The sequence below is a fragment of the Dipteris shenzhenensis genome, chromosome 10, assembly GCF_047967505.1.
Source record: "Dipteris shenzhenensis isolate YYH24624 ecotype China chromosome 10, Dip_SZ_1.0, whole genome shotgun sequence".
Lineage (NCBI taxonomy): Eukaryota > Viridiplantae > Streptophyta > Polypodiopsida > Gleicheniales > Dipteridaceae > Dipteris > Dipteris shenzhenensis.
The window spans coordinates 33,855,973-33,876,852 of record NC_141605.1 but is presented as its reverse complement, the minus strand read 5'-3'; the positions used below and the strand labels follow the sequence as shown (position 1 = coordinate 33,876,852).

The window sequence follows — 20,880 nt, the reverse complement described above, 5'->3', positions numbered from 1 at the left end:
TAGTAAAGTGAACCGTTGATGCTACGGGTTTGGGCATAATCCCATACATCTGTATGTATCAAATCAAGAATACCTCGTGCACGAGAGGTACTTCTGACAAAGTTGGTTCGCTTTTGTTTGCTGAAGCAGCATGCTTCGCAAACTTTTTCAAGAAATTTTAGCTTTGGAATCCCAATTGCCATATTCTGATTCCTGAGATCTAACAAGTACTTGAAGTTGACATGACCATATCTCTTGTGCCATTTTGCATATAGTGGCATCTGTTGCGGTTGAGCTGACATGGCATGCTTATCTGGTACTATAGCTAGCATTCTGTATAAGCGTCCTTCCTTGATACCTTTTGCTACTAGCTGACATCTTTTGGATTTATCTCTGATAGTGCATTCATTACCGTCGAAGATCACTCGATAATTTTGTCCCGTCATTTGACCTATTGACAAGAGGTTCTTGCTGAGCTTCGGAACATAGAGCACATCTTTCACCAATCCTTTCGTACCAGTGAAATTGTTCATAGGGATAACACCTGTCCCTTGAACTGGATTTGGTGTATTGTCTGCTGTGTAGATGATATTCTTGTGTCCTTCTAATGGCTTCATTTGTGTGAACCATTCTTGATGATTTGTCATGTGAGATGATGCACCGCTGTCGATATACCAAGGATCCTGTTCCACTTGGTCGACTTGATAGCTGAAATCCTCTTTGGGATTGAAATCAGTGTCTAGGTACACTGTATCAGTTTGATGCATTTCCTTGCTTGCAAGAAACATATTTCCATGTTCATTTGCAAAATGACTATGACTAGAATGTCCACCACGATGATTTCCTCTGCTGCGGAAATTCCCTCAATTACTGCTGGATTGATCGCCTTAGTCGTACTGCTTCTTGCGGCAATCTCTTTCATAGTGTCCAAACTTGTGATAGTAGTTGCACTGAATGTTTAACACGTTGTGGATGCATTCCCTCGTCCTTGAAATCTTCCTCGATTGGAATGATTTCCTCTTTGCTGATAATAATGATGCTGATGTTGATTCTGATTTTGCTGATGATGACCTTGTTGTTGATGATGATTACCACTTCTTTGATATGATCTACCTCTGCTTCTGTCTGAAGCTATGAATGCTTGATCATTAGAATGACCTTTGCGTGCTTGAATTGCCTGAGTCCTAAGCTCTTCACCAAGTAGGGCTGATTGAAGTTCTTCCAGTGTCGGAATTCGCCGTTGGATGGCAATACTCTGGACTAGATTCTCGTATCCCTCTCCTAGTCCATTCAGGATGACTTGAACCATTTCTGCGGGGTTCATAGTCTCTCCTGCTGCTGCGAGTTGATTGTTGTAGTCTTTTATCCGGAGTACATAAGCATGACCGGTTTCACTGCTGTTGCGGAAACTTTGGTTGATCTGGTTTCTCAGTGTGAGAATCCTGGATGTGCTCTTGGACTCGTAGAGAGCTGCGAACATATCCCATGCTTCTTTCGATGTCTTGATTGTGTTGAGCTGTCCTAGCATGACATCTTGCACATTCTGCTTTGCTTGATCAGATGATAGGCGTACTTGTCTTTCTTATCCCATTCTGCCTGAGCTCGGGCAATGGTAGGATCTGCTACAGGTGCGGAAACTGTTTGTGTAGCTGTAGATCTCGTTGCTGGTGCTGTGACAACAGGTGGAGTAGAGCTACTGGTGGCTGGATCGTCCAATGGTCTAGGTGTAGACCCATCGACATACTCCCATTTGTCCTGAAGTACAAGAAAGGTCTCCATTCGGTATTTCCATATACCATAATTAGAGTTGTCTAACTTAGCAGGATGCCTCTAGATTGAGGTTGCTAGTCGTAGACATGGTGTAAGAAATGTACTCAAAAGTGTCGTGAAAATCTCTATATGAATCAACTGCAAATACACTGACCGTGCCAAGTGAAATCTCTGAACTATCGATGAAGATAGAACTGCAATATATAAAATCTAATTTGTATTACAAGGCTTGTGGCAAATGATACCGGGAATAGCCAAGAGGCTTTACAAGGCTGAAATGATGTGCACAATGCCGTGACATAGCCGAATAGGCTTTACAATGGTGGCATGTGTGTGTGAAATCAAGTGCTATCTGCCCACTGAAACAATCTGCAATGCCTCTGTACTCTCTGAAGTCTGCTCACTAAACTGATGAACGTAAGGTTTCAGGTAATGTAATGATGTGAAACCGTATGTGAGCGTATGGACTGACTCCGAGTAGGTACTAGTCGAGAATTTCGGGCATGGATTAGATTGGCAACTTGGGAAAATTCAAAGCGTCCCCTCTATGGTGATCTAGTCTACTCTGATCTAGATCTATACCAACCGTCGATCGATGAAAGAACAGCAAATAATTCCTTTTCTTTTGTTCTTTTTAAGTGCTGGGTCAGATGCGTCGATGTAGAGACGAATGTGCGTGAAGGAAGTGGTTTTGTCGGCGAGGCTTAAATGTGAGTGTAACTTGCGTCGAAATGTGCGCGTGATGTGACGAGCGCGTAGAGCACGAAAAATCGAGCGACTTTCCTTTTTGGAGCGCCCTCAAATTCTTCTTGGATCAAGAGATACGGCTTGATCTAGGTGGAGTGGCAAAAGGAGTGCAAATGGTGCTGAATGATGATGTGTCACTGTGGATCACATGCAATGATGATGTGGCACTGTGCCTAGCAAGAGGTGTGCGTGTGAAGCCCTGTGCTAAGGTGGCAGGAGTGGTCACATGCAGTGACTGTGGAGCACTGTGTGCGCCTGTAGAGGTTCAGTGTGCCACGTGGCACTGATGATGTTAGCAAAGGTGACGTGGCAATGTTGACGTGGCAATGATGACGTGGCATAGGTGACATGACAGATGACATGGCACAAGTGACGTGGCAGTGTTGACGTGGATTGCTAACGTGGCTGCCACCATGGCAGATAGGGATGACGTCGCATTTGACTTGGACTGATGATGTGGCAGTCGATGACAGTTGGCAGATGAGGTTGATGATGTGGCATGTACACGTGTCAAGATAATGTGGTGACATGGCACGAGGGACAATGTGCTGACGTGTCACTAGAGATAAGGTGCCACGTGTTTGGTTTCTATGGGTGCCACGTGTCTTGTATAGATAAGAGTGTTGGAATCTTGAAGATTCCGTTGGTGATGCCGATTCTGTCGTCTCTCTCGTTGACTTGCAGAAGCTCGTTGAGGTCGTATTGAGGTAAGGAGCCCGTGAGGCTTGGGATGTCGATTAGCGTAGGGTAGTTGGAGCATAGTTTTAGCTTGAATGGAGCTGTGGAGGAGCCAGGTTGATGGAGAAGCTTTGGGCTTTGGGCGTTGGAGACGTCGTATGCCTTGGAGGTCCGGCGCTAGTGGTTGTGCCTCGTATGGAGTTTTTTTTTTTTGGGCTTAGAAGTCCGTCGAGGGAGCTATGATGGCATTCATATTTAGACAGTGGTAGAAGCTACAGCCCGTTGATAGAGTTGGCTGGCTGGGGAGCGCTGTGTAGCTTAGGCTTTGCAGGCCGCGGAGGGCGTTGGAGATAGGCGGAGCAAGAGCTTGGAGGCGTTGGGCGTGGAGAGACGTGCTAGGAGCATCGCACGCTATGGAGCCTTACTGCTACTATCGGCTAGAAGTTGTGCTAAAGGACTGTTGTTGCTGCAGGGTTCTGAAGACTCGTCTTCTTCTCTATCACCATAGCCAGCTTGTCGTTTGGCACTCGAGTCGCCGCTGTCGTTTGGTCGTTGCTATCGTGGGCGTCCGTCGGGAGTCCGAGGCTGTAATGTTTTGTCGCTGGTTCCTTGTCTTGAGGAAGGCCGGTCGGGAGTGCTTGGTTGTAGAGGTCGTTGATGAAGCTACTGTAGCATGAGGTCTTTGATGAAGATCCTCCACGGTTGGTGGAGTGTTGCTGGTTATGGCAGCTATTGGAAGCCCGTTATGGAAGCTCGACTATTGGAAGCCCGTTATGGTTGAAAGGGAGAAGTCACGATGGAGCGGGCTGAGTCGTTTGCTGAAGTCGAAGGAGCCTCTTGCACCTGGAGTAGAATTCCTCCTCTCGAAAATTGGATTCCTATATCTCTCTCTCTCAAGTGAAGCTATCTCTCGTAGGATGAAGATGTACGGAAATACTTCTCTCGCTGGAAGAGAACGGAATGAACAACTCTCACTCTCGATGAATGGAAATGGACAGAAATTCTATTGAGCAAATTGGAAATTCTCTCAACGGAAGAGAATCCTCAAGAACACTCTTGATCTCTCAGTCACTCTCACTCTCTCAAGGATCGCAATGCCTCAGCAGAAGGCAAGGGAGCTCTGATACCATGACAAAATATGAAGAGGGGAGAGGAGAAGAGTGGAGATGAGGAGAGAGGGCACAGCTAGAGAGCACACCACAAATGACTAACTGTACACTAGATTTAGTTGAAAAAATAGAATATATACAAACCCATTCAGGGTTAGGGTTAGGGGATCTAACCCTTTCCTTTATAGTACTCTATAAGGTTAGTGCTATGCACATATGATCACATGATGGTGCTATGCACACGTGATCACATGATGTTGAGCGTGAACTCTCAACATCTATATCGGTCTTGGCTTTGTGGTTCTTATGCATATCTTTCCCTCTCTCTGATACATGATGTGCCTCTTTGATTGAGCGCTACATCAATGAAAGCCAATTGTTTCCTTCTTATTTGCATCTGTTTGCTTCACAACACCTTCCAACATTGCAAGAATCCCATTGAGTATCTTGGTAATTGTGAAGCGTGTTGGTGGTTTGTTACTACTAGGATGTGCTTGCATTGGTCATTGTATCCGGTGTCTGATTTGTGTCGTGTATCTGCTTTTAGTATTTTTTTTGCTATGTATGTTTGGCTTATTTAAAATTTGTGCATCTAAACATTCTCTGAACTAAAGCAGTCATATAAAAATAGCTATTTTCTCACTTGCAGGTGTACAAAGAAGCTGACAACTTTGGTGAGAATGTATTAAAGGGCCAAACCAGGACAGCAGCTGTTTCAGCATTGGTATCAATATATCAGGCCATAGTAAATCTTGAAGGGCATTATGATCTTCCTCAGGCAGGTGGCAATCATTCAGCTTGAGATTTTTGGAAGGCAAGCTGGTCTTGGGATTGTTCTAGTGCCCATTTTGCTAAATTTAGCAAAATATTCTTTCTAACCTTGTTTCCTTCTTTGTTGCGCCACAAACTTTGCTTCAGCAAGTCTTGACACAACCTTTGAAATGTTTTCAGTTGGCTGATGTGTTTCAATCAATAATGTGCGCTGCTGTATTTGTAAAGTAGATGTTTTTACCAGCTTCACTCACAATTCAATTGGGACAAGTTTCAAGGAAGAGATTGCTGGAGGATAAGGGTTGATTTCCCACATGGATGCCACCATATGAGGAGAGCACGAGGGAGTGACACATGTAGATATTTAGGGGGATTAGTGAGGGCACATAGGTTAGGTTGGCATGTGGGCAGCATACTAGAGAGGAACTTGACCAGGACGCTCTTGAGCTGATACCTTGGCAACAAGTCAGTGGTTGGACTCTAGGGGAATTGTTGTTTCATTGACTCATACCTGGCTAACCTATGGTGCCATCTGCATTAGCATCTTTGGCTATGGGAGGGACGCTCGCTGTAGGAGGTGCGTATCGGTGTGGGGCGCCATTGGCCAGGAATCCTCCCTTGCAGCAGCAAATGAAAAAGCATAGATATTTTAGTATTTATATCTTTATAAACTAACATAGAGATTGTTTTCATCTATCTCTGGGAAGTACTCCACGACCTATCAGATCTCAGATAGGATTCCACCCAGATCTGTCTCATTCATTCAAGAGACACGATTCCATTCTAACTAGACATGTTATAATACAACACAAGCCTCCACTTCCATGGAGTGCCACACTGTCGGGTTGAGATAATCTGGAGAGTTATTTTGGCCTATGCATACTTGACTTTTGAGCCGGTGCCCTTTTTTTCCTACAACACTGCGTTGGCAGACAACTCTAGCTGGCTTCCTACCTTCGGGGCCGTCTTGCGGCTGACACTAGCTTTAGCACATGTCCCAATAACCTTCCCTGGAGATTTCGGTCATGAATTTGATCCAACCACCACCAGAGGAAGTCTCTTCGGCTCACTAGTGGAACATGGAGGCTTTATTATTGGCCCACAAAGGAGGAGAGATGGTACTTGTCATTGCTGCATGGTAGGAGTCTACAAGTTGGTCTAGGATTGCTTGGGAGTCCAGGATATTTGGAGGTATGAACTCAAGATTATTTCATAGCTATGACACACATCTCAAATGTTCATATGGGGGGTGGTTGCCTGACTAATAGAGGGATTGCATATCTTCGAGTTTTGAGGCAGGTGCCATAACCAATTCCATGAGTGGGGACTCGGTGGTGTGACAGGAGTACGTATGCCACTTCCTGCCTACTAGAGGATGACATCTAGGGGATAGTGGCCAACATCACGGCCTCGCATGTTTGGGTTCGGAGATGTGGACTATTGATGGGCACATGCAACAAATGCAACCTGCAGCCACCCTTGTCAATGTCTGGCCAGATGTTGTCTATACAATGTGCTCAATCTGGAAGCAAGGACAGGAGTGATGTGTGCATTTTAATCAGGTCTAGCCTGTGGGCTTTCTAAATCTTCCTTGATTGAGGAATCTATTGGTTGCATAGCCCACGCCATCAGCTGTTATTGCTCACTCCAGGTTACCTAAGGCCATCTATCCACAGCTGGTCTCCTGTTATCTTCAGCACTTGCAGATAGCTGATATTTGTATGGGTTTTTGAGCTGGCAGATCTTGAGCCCAGCTTCCTCTTGGTCCCTTCATGACTGCAATTCAAGTAGATAATGAACAATCACTGCATAGATTAGGATGAGAAGTTGCCGTCTGCACCATGGGCTTATCACACGTCTTTCAAGGTAGCTACGGGGTTAACACCATTCAAACTCACATTTGGAATGGAAGCAATCACTCCATTGGAATATGTAGTGCCTAGTTTCTGGATTGTGGTAGAGGGCCGGCTCCTTCCGCAAGATTCAATGGAATTTTGACTTGATGTGTTGGAGAAACTTGAGGAAGACCGCATGGAGAGTTAATAGTTGAAGCATTTTGGCATGTTCTACCTCCATTACTTGGGTCATAGAAAATATGGTCCAAGTCAACATATTTGTGCAATAAGATTACGTGGAATAGGCATATTTGATGATGCCTTATTCAATCCTGAGTTTTAAAAACCTCATGTATGATGGGGAGCATGTTGGACGCAAGAAGTCCTTGTGCAATTGTCACAACGTGTCTAACACAATTTTATGATATGAGTGCATACATGGAATGAAGATGTGGGAAGGATATCCTCCATCAACTTCTGTGCTCTATGTGCTGCTCGTACATGCAAGACTAGTCCAGTCCCATTATCTGTATATTTTTGTTCATGTAGTCGATTTTGTTGCCTTGCCTACTGAGTCTTTCAACAAAACAAACACTGATCATAACATCAAGGAAAAATTCTTGCTTTTTAAAAGAGGATTGTGGGTGTTTGTCTATTCTTTTGTTTTGAAAAGTTCTGGCGTGTAGGGTATGCCCTAGAATTAGGATATGCCTAGTGCAAGACAAGGATAGAAACGTTAGTATATGTATGATTATGTTGAGCCTTGGTTGTCCATATTTGAAATCCCATCTTTTTGTTTGTTAGAATGCTTTATTTTTAAAGCCTAATTTTCTCATACCTTTGGTTGTTTCTCATTGCAGAGTGATTACAGTAGCAGAGAAGCTAGGGATGTGGACAATGCAGTCCTTGATGTGAGATTGCACTTTCGAGATTTACCAGAGGACCTTATACAAAAGGATGAGTGGACAGATGAAGAGATTACTGATTGTGCAAATCTGATACTAGAAAACATGAAGAAGTTGGAAGAATGTCTGTCTATTCTTGTATGAGGTCTTCCAATATTTTCCTTTTGTTTCACAAGGTCGATTCTGTTTGGGTACTATGTCGCACCAATTGTGTTAACTAGCTTATCTAAGTACAGTTGTGAATCAAAAGCCGTGTTTTAATAAAGTGCTGGACGTTTGCAGATCTCTATGTCTGCTTGTAAAAGCTTAACGTTGTAGATCCTTTAGTGGATGTTGTAGAAACATGGTTGGTAGCGATCTTGTACCTTTTGGTAGAGTTTTCCCTTAGTTGCTTTGTCTTTGATTCAGATGCAAAAGTATCGGAAGCCAAGAAGAGCAACACGACTCTGGTTACGATACACGGGAGGAGCAGTGGGTGTTGCTTTGGTATCAAGTTGGCTCATCCAACACAGCCAATTAATGGGTAGCAATGACTTAGAGAACTGGTTAAAGCAAGGTGGTGAAGCAGTCATAGCATTCACAAAGGAGCATGTGGAGCAACCGGTAGGTTTCTTGACCTACAGTCGTGTTACTACTTGTCATAGACATTAATATTCTTTAGTCTATGTGCAATGTGAACTAGTTTTTTCTTGCCAAAGCATCGAGGCTGTAGGGCTTTGGAGAGCTAAAGTTGTCGATCTAATTGCTTTTCATGTTGCGTATTTGGTCTCTACACGTATGGGGTGTGGAGATGTTATGAAATTGGGTTGCTTCCAGATCACAAAAGAGAGTGCCTCTTTGCGATCTCCATTTTCTGCCTTCCTTACCACCCTAGCCACTCTGTTACTTGTCAATTTTGGGGGAGCTTCTGGCCAGGAGTGTTGCTTCATCATCCCCATCCACATATACCCCCGCCCCCGGCCCCCCCGGCAGCCACTGCTTAGTCATTTTTGGGTCTCTTCCTATTCTTCAGCTCCCCCCCCCCCCCCCCCCTCCCACCCCCAAAAAAAAAAAAACCAAAACATCTACTTACCTGCTGCTGCCACTTGTCATTTTTGGGGCAGCCTCCTATTCTTCAGCTTGTAGGAAAGTGGCGTGTCTGTTAAGAATCATTTTTTCTCCATGCTCTTCAGTCAGTTTGCAGATTCAAACAATTAGGATGTGCAGTATAATACTAAGGCATCGACATGAAAGTGTGAAATTCTTTTAAATGTTGAACACTTATGACAGCACACGTAAGAGCATTTAACACTTTAGCTAGCTGATATGGGCATCTTCCCAGCTCAAGGCTTACACGATGAGAACCGGAAGCCTCTCGACTCGAGCCCACCACCAATCTGTCGCTGAAGGGCATGGCCCCCAACAAGGGCTACCATACATACCTGCTGGGCCAACCAGAGTCAAACAGAAGCATCTTGGTCTGGGGGTCTTGGAAATGAGAGTGAAAGTAGTGCTGTTGGAGTCTAGCAAGTGCGGCGTACTCCCTGCTCAATCGGGCCTGCAATGCTGGGCGAATCGTGAAGATCGGGCTAGAGAAAAGAACCCCCAAGTATGCATAGGATGCAACCACCTCCACGTAACCCATCTAGTGTGAAGTGCTCTCTATGCATGGCTGCCCGGGATGTATTGAAGATCATGACCGAGGTTGATCTTCAATTCACGTGTCTTGCAGAAAATATGGAGTGCATCCAAGTGTCATTGGAGCCTCTCTGTTAAGGAGAGTAGGACCATGTCACCTGCATATAGAAGACTTTGTATAAATGGATGCTCAAGTATGTGTGGGTGTATGGATTTATATGTGTGAGAGCATGTGTTTATACTATGGTCTACACCTACTATTGGGCACCGATGATGTCAATGGGGATGTCATAGTAGCTAGTCCTTACAAACATGTACGGATGGCTGGTGGAAAACTGTCAGAGCGTTTTTGTGCTGTTTTTGCTGTGATTTGACATTTTCTGCTCAGATTTGGACATATTTCAGTTATTTGAGCCCTTCTTCATCTTTTCCAACCAGCTGAAGTAGCATTTGGTTGGGATTTGCTTCCTTTTGGCTCAGATTGCAGATCTACAGTAGCATTGTCTGGTGCAGCTGAGAATTTGGGGATTTTTTTCAGTTGCCGTCTTTTGGTTGCAATTTCCCTCCAAATTTTTGGGGCTTTTGGTACGTTTGCATTACGGTGAAATTTATGGGAGCATTTGCCCTCTTTTTAGTCAGGTATTCACCAAAAAAAAAAGGGGTTTTTCTATGAAATTAGGGCTTTTGCCTAATTTCCTGCACATTTCGTTTGAATTATTGCCTGGACAGATTTTGCCCACTCTTCCCAATTTTTGGGTCAAATTTGGGGCTCTTGGCACTCTTGTTGTGCATTGGTCCCAATGCATTGGGCATTTCACTTCGATGTGCATTTGAGCAGATTTGTTGTTTCTTGATTTGTTTGTTTATTAATGCTTAGTCGCCTTCTTCCTTTCTTCTTTATTTCTTGTTATCTTTCCCTTTTGTTTAATTGACGTATTTTAGTAAGCACTGGGTTTACCCAAGAGACACCCTGGGTCTTTTGAAACCCAGAACAGCTGCTTATGCTTGGGCACTGATTACGACATAAGCATTACTTTGCTTGCAAGGTATGTCTACCTTTTGTTTTTCGACCCAAGACATTTTTCTTGTCTTTTGTATTCTCTTTTATTTTCATTTTAGAAATTTGGACTTTTGGGCAACAAAAACCTGAATTTGTACGATTGGATTTATTCTAGTCATACAAAGGTATATACGAATCTGTTCGTGATGAGCACATTTGCTTCTTAAAAACTCCTCGGCAAGAGGACTTTTTAAGCTCAGACCAGGTTTCCTAACTGTGATGCCTACTCTTCCACTCTGCCACCTAAATCGTTCACACATTTTCCATGTGATTCCAACTCTGAGATTGTGTTGGTATCCACCTTATAAGCATTTGCAACTTCTACCACACCACTTGTTGATGGATTCAATGATTGAAACCAATCCCTTCAACTTAAATTTAACAGCCAAAGATTTGAAGTAGCGGTGGTTGAGAGTAAGCAACTCTCATCTGCTATCTCAAGGTGTTCATGAATAGCCTGCTCCTAAGAAATAAGCTGAGCTTCATTTTAAAAAATTCAGGATATCATTAGGATGATAATCACACACAAGCAAATTTGTGGTTGTTTGTGAGTAGATTGTTTACACATTCAAAAGGTCTAGATGGCATAACTACATCAAAAGATAGTATTACATGGTTGCACCTCCAACAATATAATAGACACTCGTGTGCATGCCTTCGCCACACCTTGTGGGTGCAAATAAATATCATCATCCTGAGGTGCATATTCTTCATTGCTTGGTTTCTCATCACAAAGGATGCCCGCCCATCCACAGGTATATCATGCTCAATCATGTTACTGTGCAGAGACCTTATCACACATGATTGCTTTGTTTAACTCTTCATTTAATTATTGTGGCTGCTGGGGCAAATGTCAGTGCAGCTTCTAGAGTTGTAGGGGCAATCACTTATGCATGACGAGGACTGAATGGGGACTGAATGCTTACTTCGTGAAGCTACTTATGGACTGCATGAAACCTTGAAATGCAACCTCTTGCTGATTCTTTGTGTGTGTTCTCCAACTCCTGTTGCCTCCAAATGTTCATAGGTGTGCATGCCTGTGCAAGACTTTTGCCTTGGGAGGGAGGCTCTATTATAGCACCAATGTATGGAGAACCCTAGACCGTTCAGCTTCTAGATCTGAAGTCTACAATTGCTCTAGAAACCTACACACTAGTTACACATGTCTTAGCCATGTGTAGATTCAATAGTCCAACCCATGAGGACATTATGCAATCGATGGGGACATAAGCCCAATACCCATACCTAAACCTGCCCTTTTAGACAATGAGTAAAAGTAGAAGTAAAAGTTTTGAAGATTATCTCACAGATTTATTTGTTTGTTCTCTTATACTATCCAGGCTGTTTAAAATATGATTTAAAAAAAAGTAGTGGTAAAATTAATCTGTGCATTCTTTGATTCTTCCATGATTTTTTGAAGGTCAGTTGTTATCCATAAAAGAGGACCTGTTCGAGACGTTTAGGAGAAGGCATCATGGAGCTGCAGAACTTGAAGATGTGCAATTGACAGCCGATTCCTTGCGACGGTATTATTCAGAGCATAATTGTTTGTACAGATTTCTAATGAAAATAAACTGTAGCATCAGGAAACTATTTATTCTGTACTGTAATACTTTTGGTATCACAGGGATTACTCTCACTGCGCACATCTTGCGTAGACTGCAGTGTATTACAGTCCTGAACTTGAATCTATCAATCCTCTGTTTGACAATGCATGATTACATTGAGTGCATCTCTGCTGTGACATTACATTATATCATGACCATTTGGTGAACTATAAAAAATAAGAATTAGAGGTGTGGTTTGGGTGTCATTTGTAGAAAACATTCATAAAGGTGGTTGCTTGTCGTCAAAAGTTGGGCTTTGGTTACTCTTAGAGCTTATATATTACTGTGTGGGAAGTTAGTATAGCTCTCTTCCATCTTTCATGCGCACTATTTAAATGAATTGTGTTTCATTTCTTACTGAGTTCCTTCACTTGGCACAGGATGCTACGGGCATTCGCTGAACAGTCGAAAGGACACGAAGTTTCCAATGGTACAACGGAGCAAGAAATGATGGAGATTGTAATGAATAGGTATTGATATTTGTGGCATTTTTGAACCAGTTAGAACAATGAGATTATGGTGCAAGGTCTCATGAGATGAAGCTCAGGCAATAGAGAAGACTGAACAAAATATTGAGTAAAAGATCCAGGCAACCATAGCTTGCCCTTCAAGAGGCTATATGAGTAATGTTCGAAGCAGCGAGAAGATGATGTTCCTCTAGGATGCGTTTGTGTGCTTTTTTTTCCTTACTCTTGTTTTGGCTCGTTGTCATATTGCTCCTGCCACTTGTCGACAATGTCGGTCTTCGCGGGAGTCTGTGCCCCATATCTTTTGGCAATTGCCCTGAATCTTATAATTTCTTGTTGTTGCTAAGGCAAAGGCTTGAGGCTCGTCTGTTTTCGAGTGCTTGTTTTGACAAACATTTCTGGCTGTTTGGTTTTCATCTAGTAAGGCATGGCTATGATCTTTCCTTTGACTGGCTTCGTTATTGAGCACTATTGATTCCTCTGTGGCTAAGTGTGGCTAAGTATCAGTTCTTCTGGGCATCCTTGAGGCAATCATTTTATGATTGTCTATGTGCATGGGATTTAGATTATCCAGCTTTCTTGTCATATAATGATATCTTTTGATGATTTGTGACTGGCTGTCCCTTTTCATGGGACTGTTTTATGTAATATAGTGACAAATGGATTTCAACAAAAAAAGTGTGCGTGTGTGCAGAGAAAGAAAAAGAGGATTATGTCAGTTCCATTTAGCAGGCCCTCAGCCATGGATGTATACATGCAGGATGCTACTTCCCCTCTTTCACATCAGGGTTTGGGGGGGTACCTCTGAGAAGTGCAGCGGAAGTGAACGGGAGTGGAGAGAGAGAGCAAACTTCACACACACCAAACAAGAAAGGAGCGAGAGAGAGGAGAGAAACTGCAAGTGATCTCAGGAAAAAACCCCAAGAGGTGGGGGAACCTCTGCTATAAGAGGGCTGCCCAACCCTGCTCAATGGACACCACACTGAGATGCCAAAACATAAATGAGGGGAGGCCTATATATAGCCCTAGGCCCCCTAGTCGGTCAGCATACAAGGAGGGCTGACCAGCCTGTTATGTGGGCCAACCCACAGCCCTAGGGGCGACCCCTCCTGCTCTACCTAAGGGGCTGGTCCCCTGCTCCAAACAGGCTGACTGCTGGGCCAGCAGCAGCCCTATGTGGCAGACCACCTCAGCCCTTGATAAGGGCTGGCTGGCACACAGCCCTAAGAGGGACTGGTCCTTTGCCTCCAGGTCCGACTGGACTGCCCCCCCCTCCCTTCTCTATAAGATGGGCTGCAAGGGGCCCATATGAGGAGCAGCCCTCCTGCAGACATCCCTTACCAGTAGGCTTTAGGGGGCTGACCTAAGGCCCTACCATATGGGCTGCACACAGCCATAAAAGGGGTGGCTCCCCTGGGGAAACCTCTGCATACCCTACTCTATCCTCACGGGGGGTGGGCACACCCACAACAAGGCCCTCTCTCTGTACCCTAACCTATCCTCTCTCTAGGCGGGCACACCCATAACAAAAGGCCCTCCCTCTCTATGGTAACATCAGGAGATGTTGATGTCCAACACCCCCTCTCAGCTCTTGGATGGAACACAGGCGCCAGGGAGCTTGGTGTGCCCTTGGAACAACTGGAGGAATCCATCGTGTGATACTGTGACGCCAAAAATGGATATTTTTAATTTGGCATTGGTATTGTTTTTCTCTATGTTTGATAAGAGTTTGAGTATCAAGTGATAGCCTACGCGTCTCTCACTTATTTCTATTTTCTATGATATTGTATGGGATGGAGAGGATGAGTGGAATGGCTCATTGTAAATACCATAGGTATGAATTATAAATACCTTGGTATGGGGTGAGAGTTATTTGTGTATGGGATATTATGGAGTTTTTTAGAAAATAGGAAGAGTGAGTCATATAAAGAGGTGGGCTCATGTCCATGTGTTCCAATAATATAAGAGAGGCCACATGCCAAGCGTGTGGAAGGCATGTGGAGGAGTGTGAAGTCAAGAGAAATCCTTTTAGAACTCCTATGTGGAATAAGGAGGATGTGGACATGTGGAAAAGAGAGGGTTCCTATGGCCTCCATGTGGGGAGACTCTTGACTTTCTCAATATTTTAAGAGTCTTGAGCATCTTGTGATGGGACACATGGCAAGAGTAGCCAAAAAGGCCATGGATGGTGACATACGTGCTTATGTGATTGATGGGGAAAGGAATCCACAGGCAGCAATTGTAAATGGGTGAAGGAGGGTAACAAAATCTCTATAAAAGGAGCCCTTCTCTCCCTTGTTCATCAATCTCTTCCACCATTAGGCCTCATGTTGCTGTAGCTCTAGTCTCCCCAAGCCTCTTCCATGAGCCTTCTCTCCCTCTTGTAGATATTCTCTTATGTAGACTCTTGAGTCCATCTCTCTCTAGTTTATTCTCTCTCTATGAGTAGTCTTCTTGGAGCTTCCGCTCCCTCTTGTATGTATGAAACCTCTTCTTCTCCCTTGTGTTTGTAGTGTTGGAGTGGATTCTCACTCTATTTGTAATGAAGGTCACTTCAGGTTCTCTCTCTCTTGAGTGTCTCTTCCCTTTTCTTTCTTTCAAAGCCTTAAAAGTTCTTTCTATTCGGTTGCTTACTGTGCACACATGGTCCATCTGTTTCTCGAGCTACCATGCAAACTTCTTCCCCTCTTCTAGGCGAAATCTATGAGGGGTGGATCGTTGATGAAGGTGGAGTCTTGAGGGAGCATCCTGCTCAGGCGAAATTAGCATGGGTGGAGGTCTGTTTTCATGACAGTTTTTACCCCCGTCTAGTAAACTGTCCATAACTTTTTGGCCGCTTCTCTGTTTCTTATGAAACATATATCAGCGCGAAGCTCTCTTTAAGGCGCATGTCTCTAGCTGCTTAGATCTTGAATTAGATACTGCTGCAAAATATTATGAGTCTTTGTGTTTGACAATCTGTTTTCATGACAGTTTTTACCCCCTTCCAGTAAACTGTCCATATCTCTTCAACCGTCTGTTTGTTTTCAATGAAACTTATATCAACGCGAAGCCCATATTAAGGTGTATCTCTTTGTGTGCTTGAATCTCTGATATCATGTCTCTACTGAAAGTTATAGGCCTCTGTGTCTAATGACAATTTGTAGAGTGTTTTGAGCTAAGTGTAAAGGTGTCTATGAAGGAGGTGCAATGTTTCCTCGCAATCTACCCATCCGACCTAATCAGCCCCTTCAAACTCCTCGATATATATGAGTTCATGTCATGTTGAGCCGCAAGATCTTCTTTTAACAACGTATTGCTCTTCTCTTTAGCGCAGACCGGCTCGCTGAGATTATGGCCTCTGTTGATCCTTTCCTTCTCCCTATGCTTGATTACAACATCACTTGGGATGTTACCATCTTCATTCTCATCCGAGGAAGGAAAGTATGGTGTGGTATCTTGGCATAAAAGCTTCTTTCTAATGTCCCATTCTTAATGATAAATATCTTTGTCAGTCAGTTCGAAAGCAGTAGGAAGTAAAGAGGGGCGTGAAGTTTATTAACCCCCAACTTCATGTCACATCTTTTGGTGGAGACACCGGGTACGTTTGGTATTGGATTCATCCCACCTTACTAAACGGTCTCGGGTGTACTTGATTGCATGTTATGCCTAGAAGAGGCATGTGTTTTGATGAGATAAAGAAGATGCCTGGAAGAACTCCGTTAGAAGAGATTGCAACCCGTTTAAGAGAACTTGAAGATTGTGAAGGTGATGCTCAAGCTATTCGCACAGTCACCATGATCATATCCTTTATGTTTGCACTGTTGAATATGTAGGTGAATCGACAACGCCGACAGCAGGCACAATGATAGATTGGAGATTGTCCATGCACTGGCAACTTGGTGTGAAGAAGAGTTGAGTCTTTGGGTAGTTTTTGACTATAACAGTGGAGTGGTGATTCTTAATGCTTTCAACTTCTTTTGCTATGCAAATGATGAAGAGTACAATATCTTGAAGCTTTTATGTGCACTTCCTATTGTGAGAAGGGTGATTCTAGAATGCATGTATACACAATGTTTTCATGGTGTTGGTTGGTCACTTATTTTTGAAGGTTTTGTTGAGGATCACATTGTGGAGGGTTTTCAACAAGTGGTTATGCATAATAAGTTGGTCTTGGTATACTAAGGCTCTGTGGGATCTTGTTCGGATCTTGTTTGGGATATTATTTGGATCTTGGTGTTTTCTTTTTGTGTTTCATCATGGTGAAGATTCCAGTGTTTCGAGGGACCTAAGGGGAAGACCCGGAGTCTTATCTTCGGGATTTTGTTCGAGGATGCCGGCTTTCTGGATGGTCCATGAAGGATCGGGCGGAGATTTTGCCTGATTTTCTTGAAGGTGTAGCCTTGAGTTGGCATGAGACCTTGCCGGACTCTACCAAGGAGGACTGGAACCAAGTGGTGACAGCAATGAAGCAGAGATTTGGGGCAATGGAGTCGCCAAATGCTTTGATGTTGCAGTTGGACCGGTTCTATCAAGGAGAGAGTGAGTTGGTCTCTGCGTTGGCAATCCGATATGAAACTTTATGGACAGAGTATGAAAGGGCAGCTTTGCGAGCTGTGGCATCTGCATCATCGGCCCCTCAAAGTCTCTCAGGGATGGAGCACTTAAAGATGAATAAATTTGTTATGGCTTTGGAGCCTCGTCTTTGCTCAAAAGTAATGAGTAAAGATCCAACAACATACGTGGAGACACTTCGCATTGCGACTAAGAAAGAAGCTTCTTTAAAGATCGAATCCTCTTTTGTGTCTTCAACAGCTTCAACTTCTAAGATGGAGGTAATGGGTACTCCTTAGGTACCAAAGTCCTCTGAGTTAGATCATAATATCTCCCAATTGATGGCAGAGTTTGCTGATTTGAAATTGCATTTGGTTAATGCACGACAACCTAGAGTACCAAAGAGTGACGATAGGCCTCGAGATAAGAGTGGGGTCACTTGCTATGAATGTAATGAAAAAGGTCATTATCGCCCCGAGTGTCCTAGATTGAGAAAGAAAGAAGAAAAACAAGTATCCTTGTTAGAAGCTTCTTCAGGGGATGAGGAAAGAGAGGTAATTATGGCTAAACAGAGGCGTGGAAAAGCAAAAGAAGAAGAAGAAAGCAAGGAAGAAGTAGATGAGGAACATCAGGAAGAGGAACACCGTAGTAAGAAAAAGAAGGCATCTAGAAGGAGAATTAGCCAGTCAGACTTTCCTTTAGGACAAGGAATTGGAAGCTATGACTTGTTGTCCGACCTTAAAGAAAAGGAAGCTCATATCACCTTTGGTCAATTACTTGCTTTGTCTCCAAAACTACGGAAGGAATGGGAAAAACTAGCAAGCACAAGAGTGTCAAAGAAGAAAAAGAAGAAAAGTGCCATTCTTGTTGTTCAAAAGCTAGATATAGATGTTGGTGATGATGTACCTGTGGTTGATGTGATCATTGATGGTCAAGTGATTTCTAATGTGTACATTGATGGAGGTGCATCGATTAATGTCATGAGTGAGAAGACCATGATAGATGCTGATTTAAAATACTCTAGTACCACCTCTTCTTATCGCATCAAAGTGGCTGACAACACTAGGGTTAAGACCTTGGGAGTTGTGAAGAATCTAGAAGTGGATGTATGTGGAATTTCTGTGCTGACTACCTTTTATGTGATCCCTACCAAGCCAGATGCACGTGCTTGTCCATTGATTTTGGGAAGGCCTTGGCTATGCATGGTGAAGGCTGTTTAAAAGTGGGATACTGGAGAATTGATTTTGCAGGGAAATGATAAGAAGGTGCACTACAACATCAGAAGCCGCAAAAAGGAAGTTGTCAAGGAGGAGTCTTCAACATCAGAGAGTTCAAGCTCTGACTTAACCGATGAAGAAGAAGAGACAGGGTGTAGCTCCGAGGAGTCCAACTCAGAGGGTGAGGTGGAAGGAGTGGCCTTTGGTCTTTGTCTTGGTGCTGATCGGGATGAGTCAGGAAGCAACAAGGTGGTGGTGCAAGAAGATTCTGTAGAGACACTTCATGTGGAGGATGTGGAGCACACTAAACAACGCCAACGCAATGAAGAGCTTCTTGGTGATTCTCTATCAGGTAGTGAGAAGCTCCAGTACTTGGATATGCTAGATGATTTTCCAGGTCTCTTTGCAACAAGCTATTCACAGGTTCGACTAGTCTCTCTTGTGGAGTACAAGATTGAGTTGAAGCCAGAAAGCAAGCCAGTTGTGCAACGCTTAAGGCGATTGGGGGTGATCCAAGCTGAGGCACTAAAGAAAGAGGTAACACAACTACTTGAGGCGGGATTCATCTTTCCTGTTGATGATTCAGAATGGATATCTCCTGTAGTTGTCACATCAAAGAAAGGAAATAAGTGGCGAGTTTGTGTGGACTTTCGTCCTTTGAATGCATGCACTAAGAGGGATCATTTTCCTTTGCCATTCCAAGATGAAATACAAGACCAAGTAGCAGGGCATGAGATATGTTCTGTATGTGATGGGTATTCTGGATACTTTCAAATTCGTATTCAGGAGGAAGATTAAAAGAAAACATTATTTGTCACACCTTGGGGAGTTTTTGCTCACAGAGTGATGCCTTTTGGGTTGACCAATGCACCAGCTACATTTCAAAGGTTCATGAGTCAAGTCTTGGAGCCTTACTTGGGAAAGTTCATACGGGTGTTTTTGGATGATTTTTGCATTTATTCTCGGCGCATAGATCACATGGAGAAGTTAAAGATGGCCTTAGCTAGGATTGATGAAGCAAAAGGGTGTCTAAATCCTAGCAAGTGTCATTTGGCTCAAATAAAAGTAGTCTTGTTGGGGCATATTGTGTCTCAAGAAGGCCTGCAAATGGATCCTAACAAGGTTCAAGCAATCATGGCATTGCCAAGTGCTGAGAGTGTTACTGGTGTTCGCAGAATTATAGGAAAGAGCAAGTATTATCAACGCTTTTGTGATGATTTCACAGAGATAGTGCATCCCATGAACTTGTTGATAAGAAAAGGAGTTTCTTTCCAATGGGGTGTGGAGCAACGAGAGTCTTTCCAGCAACTTAAGGAGGCCATGAGTAAGGGCCCAATATTGAAGCCCCCTGATTGGTCTCAAGACTTTTATGTAAATCCAAGTGTATCTTTGCATTCAGTTGGTGTTGTATTGCTACAAAAAGGAGAGGCAGGTAGAATGCAACCCATCTATTATGCCAGCCGACAGCTTACAGATGTGGAAACAAGGTATGAAGAAATGGAGCAGGAAGCTCTCTCTTTGGTGTTTTTCGTCAGAAAGTTTCGCTCCTATTTATTACCTCGACCAATTTTCTTCCTTACCTCTCAGTCTGTATTAGCATATCTAGTTCGCAAGCCTAATCCTGGGGAGAGATTTGCAAAATGGTTGTCAGAGCTTCAAGAGTTCTCTTTCTCTTTTGTCACTGAAAATACCACTAGGTCCACTATGGCAGATTTGCTCGCAGGACGGAAGGATCTAGGAGAAGAAAAGAAATGTAAGGAGAACATTAAAGATGAAAGGGATACACCACCAACAGCTTTTGTTTTGTATTTTGATGGGACTTTTAGTCCTTCATGTCAACAAGGAGCCGGGGGGATAGTCTTGATGAATCTTGAAGGTCAAGAGGTATGGGCAAGAGAACAAGAGCTTCCAGGTATCACAACTAACAATGCAGCTGAGTATAATGCTTTGATTCTTGGTTTGGAGGGTTGTCTTCAAAGTCAAGTTAAAGAATTGGAAGTAAGAGGAGATTCTCAGCTTATTATAAAGCAAATGCAAGGGCATTACAAGACAAGAAGTCCTCATTTGAAGGAGCTTAATCAAAAGGCTATGGCACTATGTAGTCAGTTTGATTTTTGCAAGTTTGTTCATATAAACAGAAAAGAAAATCCAAGGGCAGATGAGTTAGCTACTCAAGCTATTGTAGTACAAGACCGGGGGGTGGTTTCTTTGGTAGACACTGGATGGCCAGAACTGCAAGATGTTCAGCAATATGTGGAAGAAGGCATGTTTCCTCGACAACAGAAGCAAAGATTGGTAAGGAGGGCTTGTCCCTATACTATTGTTGATAACATTCTTTATAAATTGGGAAAAGATAAGGTGCTCCATCGGGTGGTCCATCCCATGGAGACTAGGAGAATCCTAGAAATGTGTCATGAATGCTCTGGTCATTTTGCTTCAGCAAGCACAGCTAGGAGAATTCTTAATGCATGATACTTTTGGCCACGCCTCCATAAGGATGTATATGAATGGTGTCGAAGTTGTAAAGTATGCCAAAACTTTGGAAGGCGACAGTTGATCGTGGGTCCTTGAAGCCTCTTTTAGCA

At 43.4% G+C, this 20,880-nt stretch overlaps 1 protein-coding gene across 2 annotated transcripts in view; it reads left to right on the top strand.

Annotated features, from left to right (window-relative positions):
- The window catches only part of DGS1 (dgd1 suppressor 1), a 72,402-nt gene that overhangs the window by 19,666 nt on the left and 31,856 nt on the right, over positions 1-20,880 (top strand). For both annotated transcript variants that reach the window (XM_087380377.1, XM_087380378.1), the window contains exons 4-8: positions 4,933-5,061; positions 7,750-7,932; positions 8,203-8,397; positions 11,897-11,997; positions 12,459-12,548. In XM_087380377.1, coding sequence (XP_087236503.1) covers positions 4,933-5,061; positions 7,750-7,932; positions 8,203-8,397; positions 11,897-11,997; positions 12,459-12,548 — 698 coding nt within the window. The remainder of the gene's footprint in view (positions 1-4,932; positions 5,062-7,749; positions 7,933-8,202; positions 8,398-11,896; positions 11,998-12,458; positions 12,549-20,880) is intronic.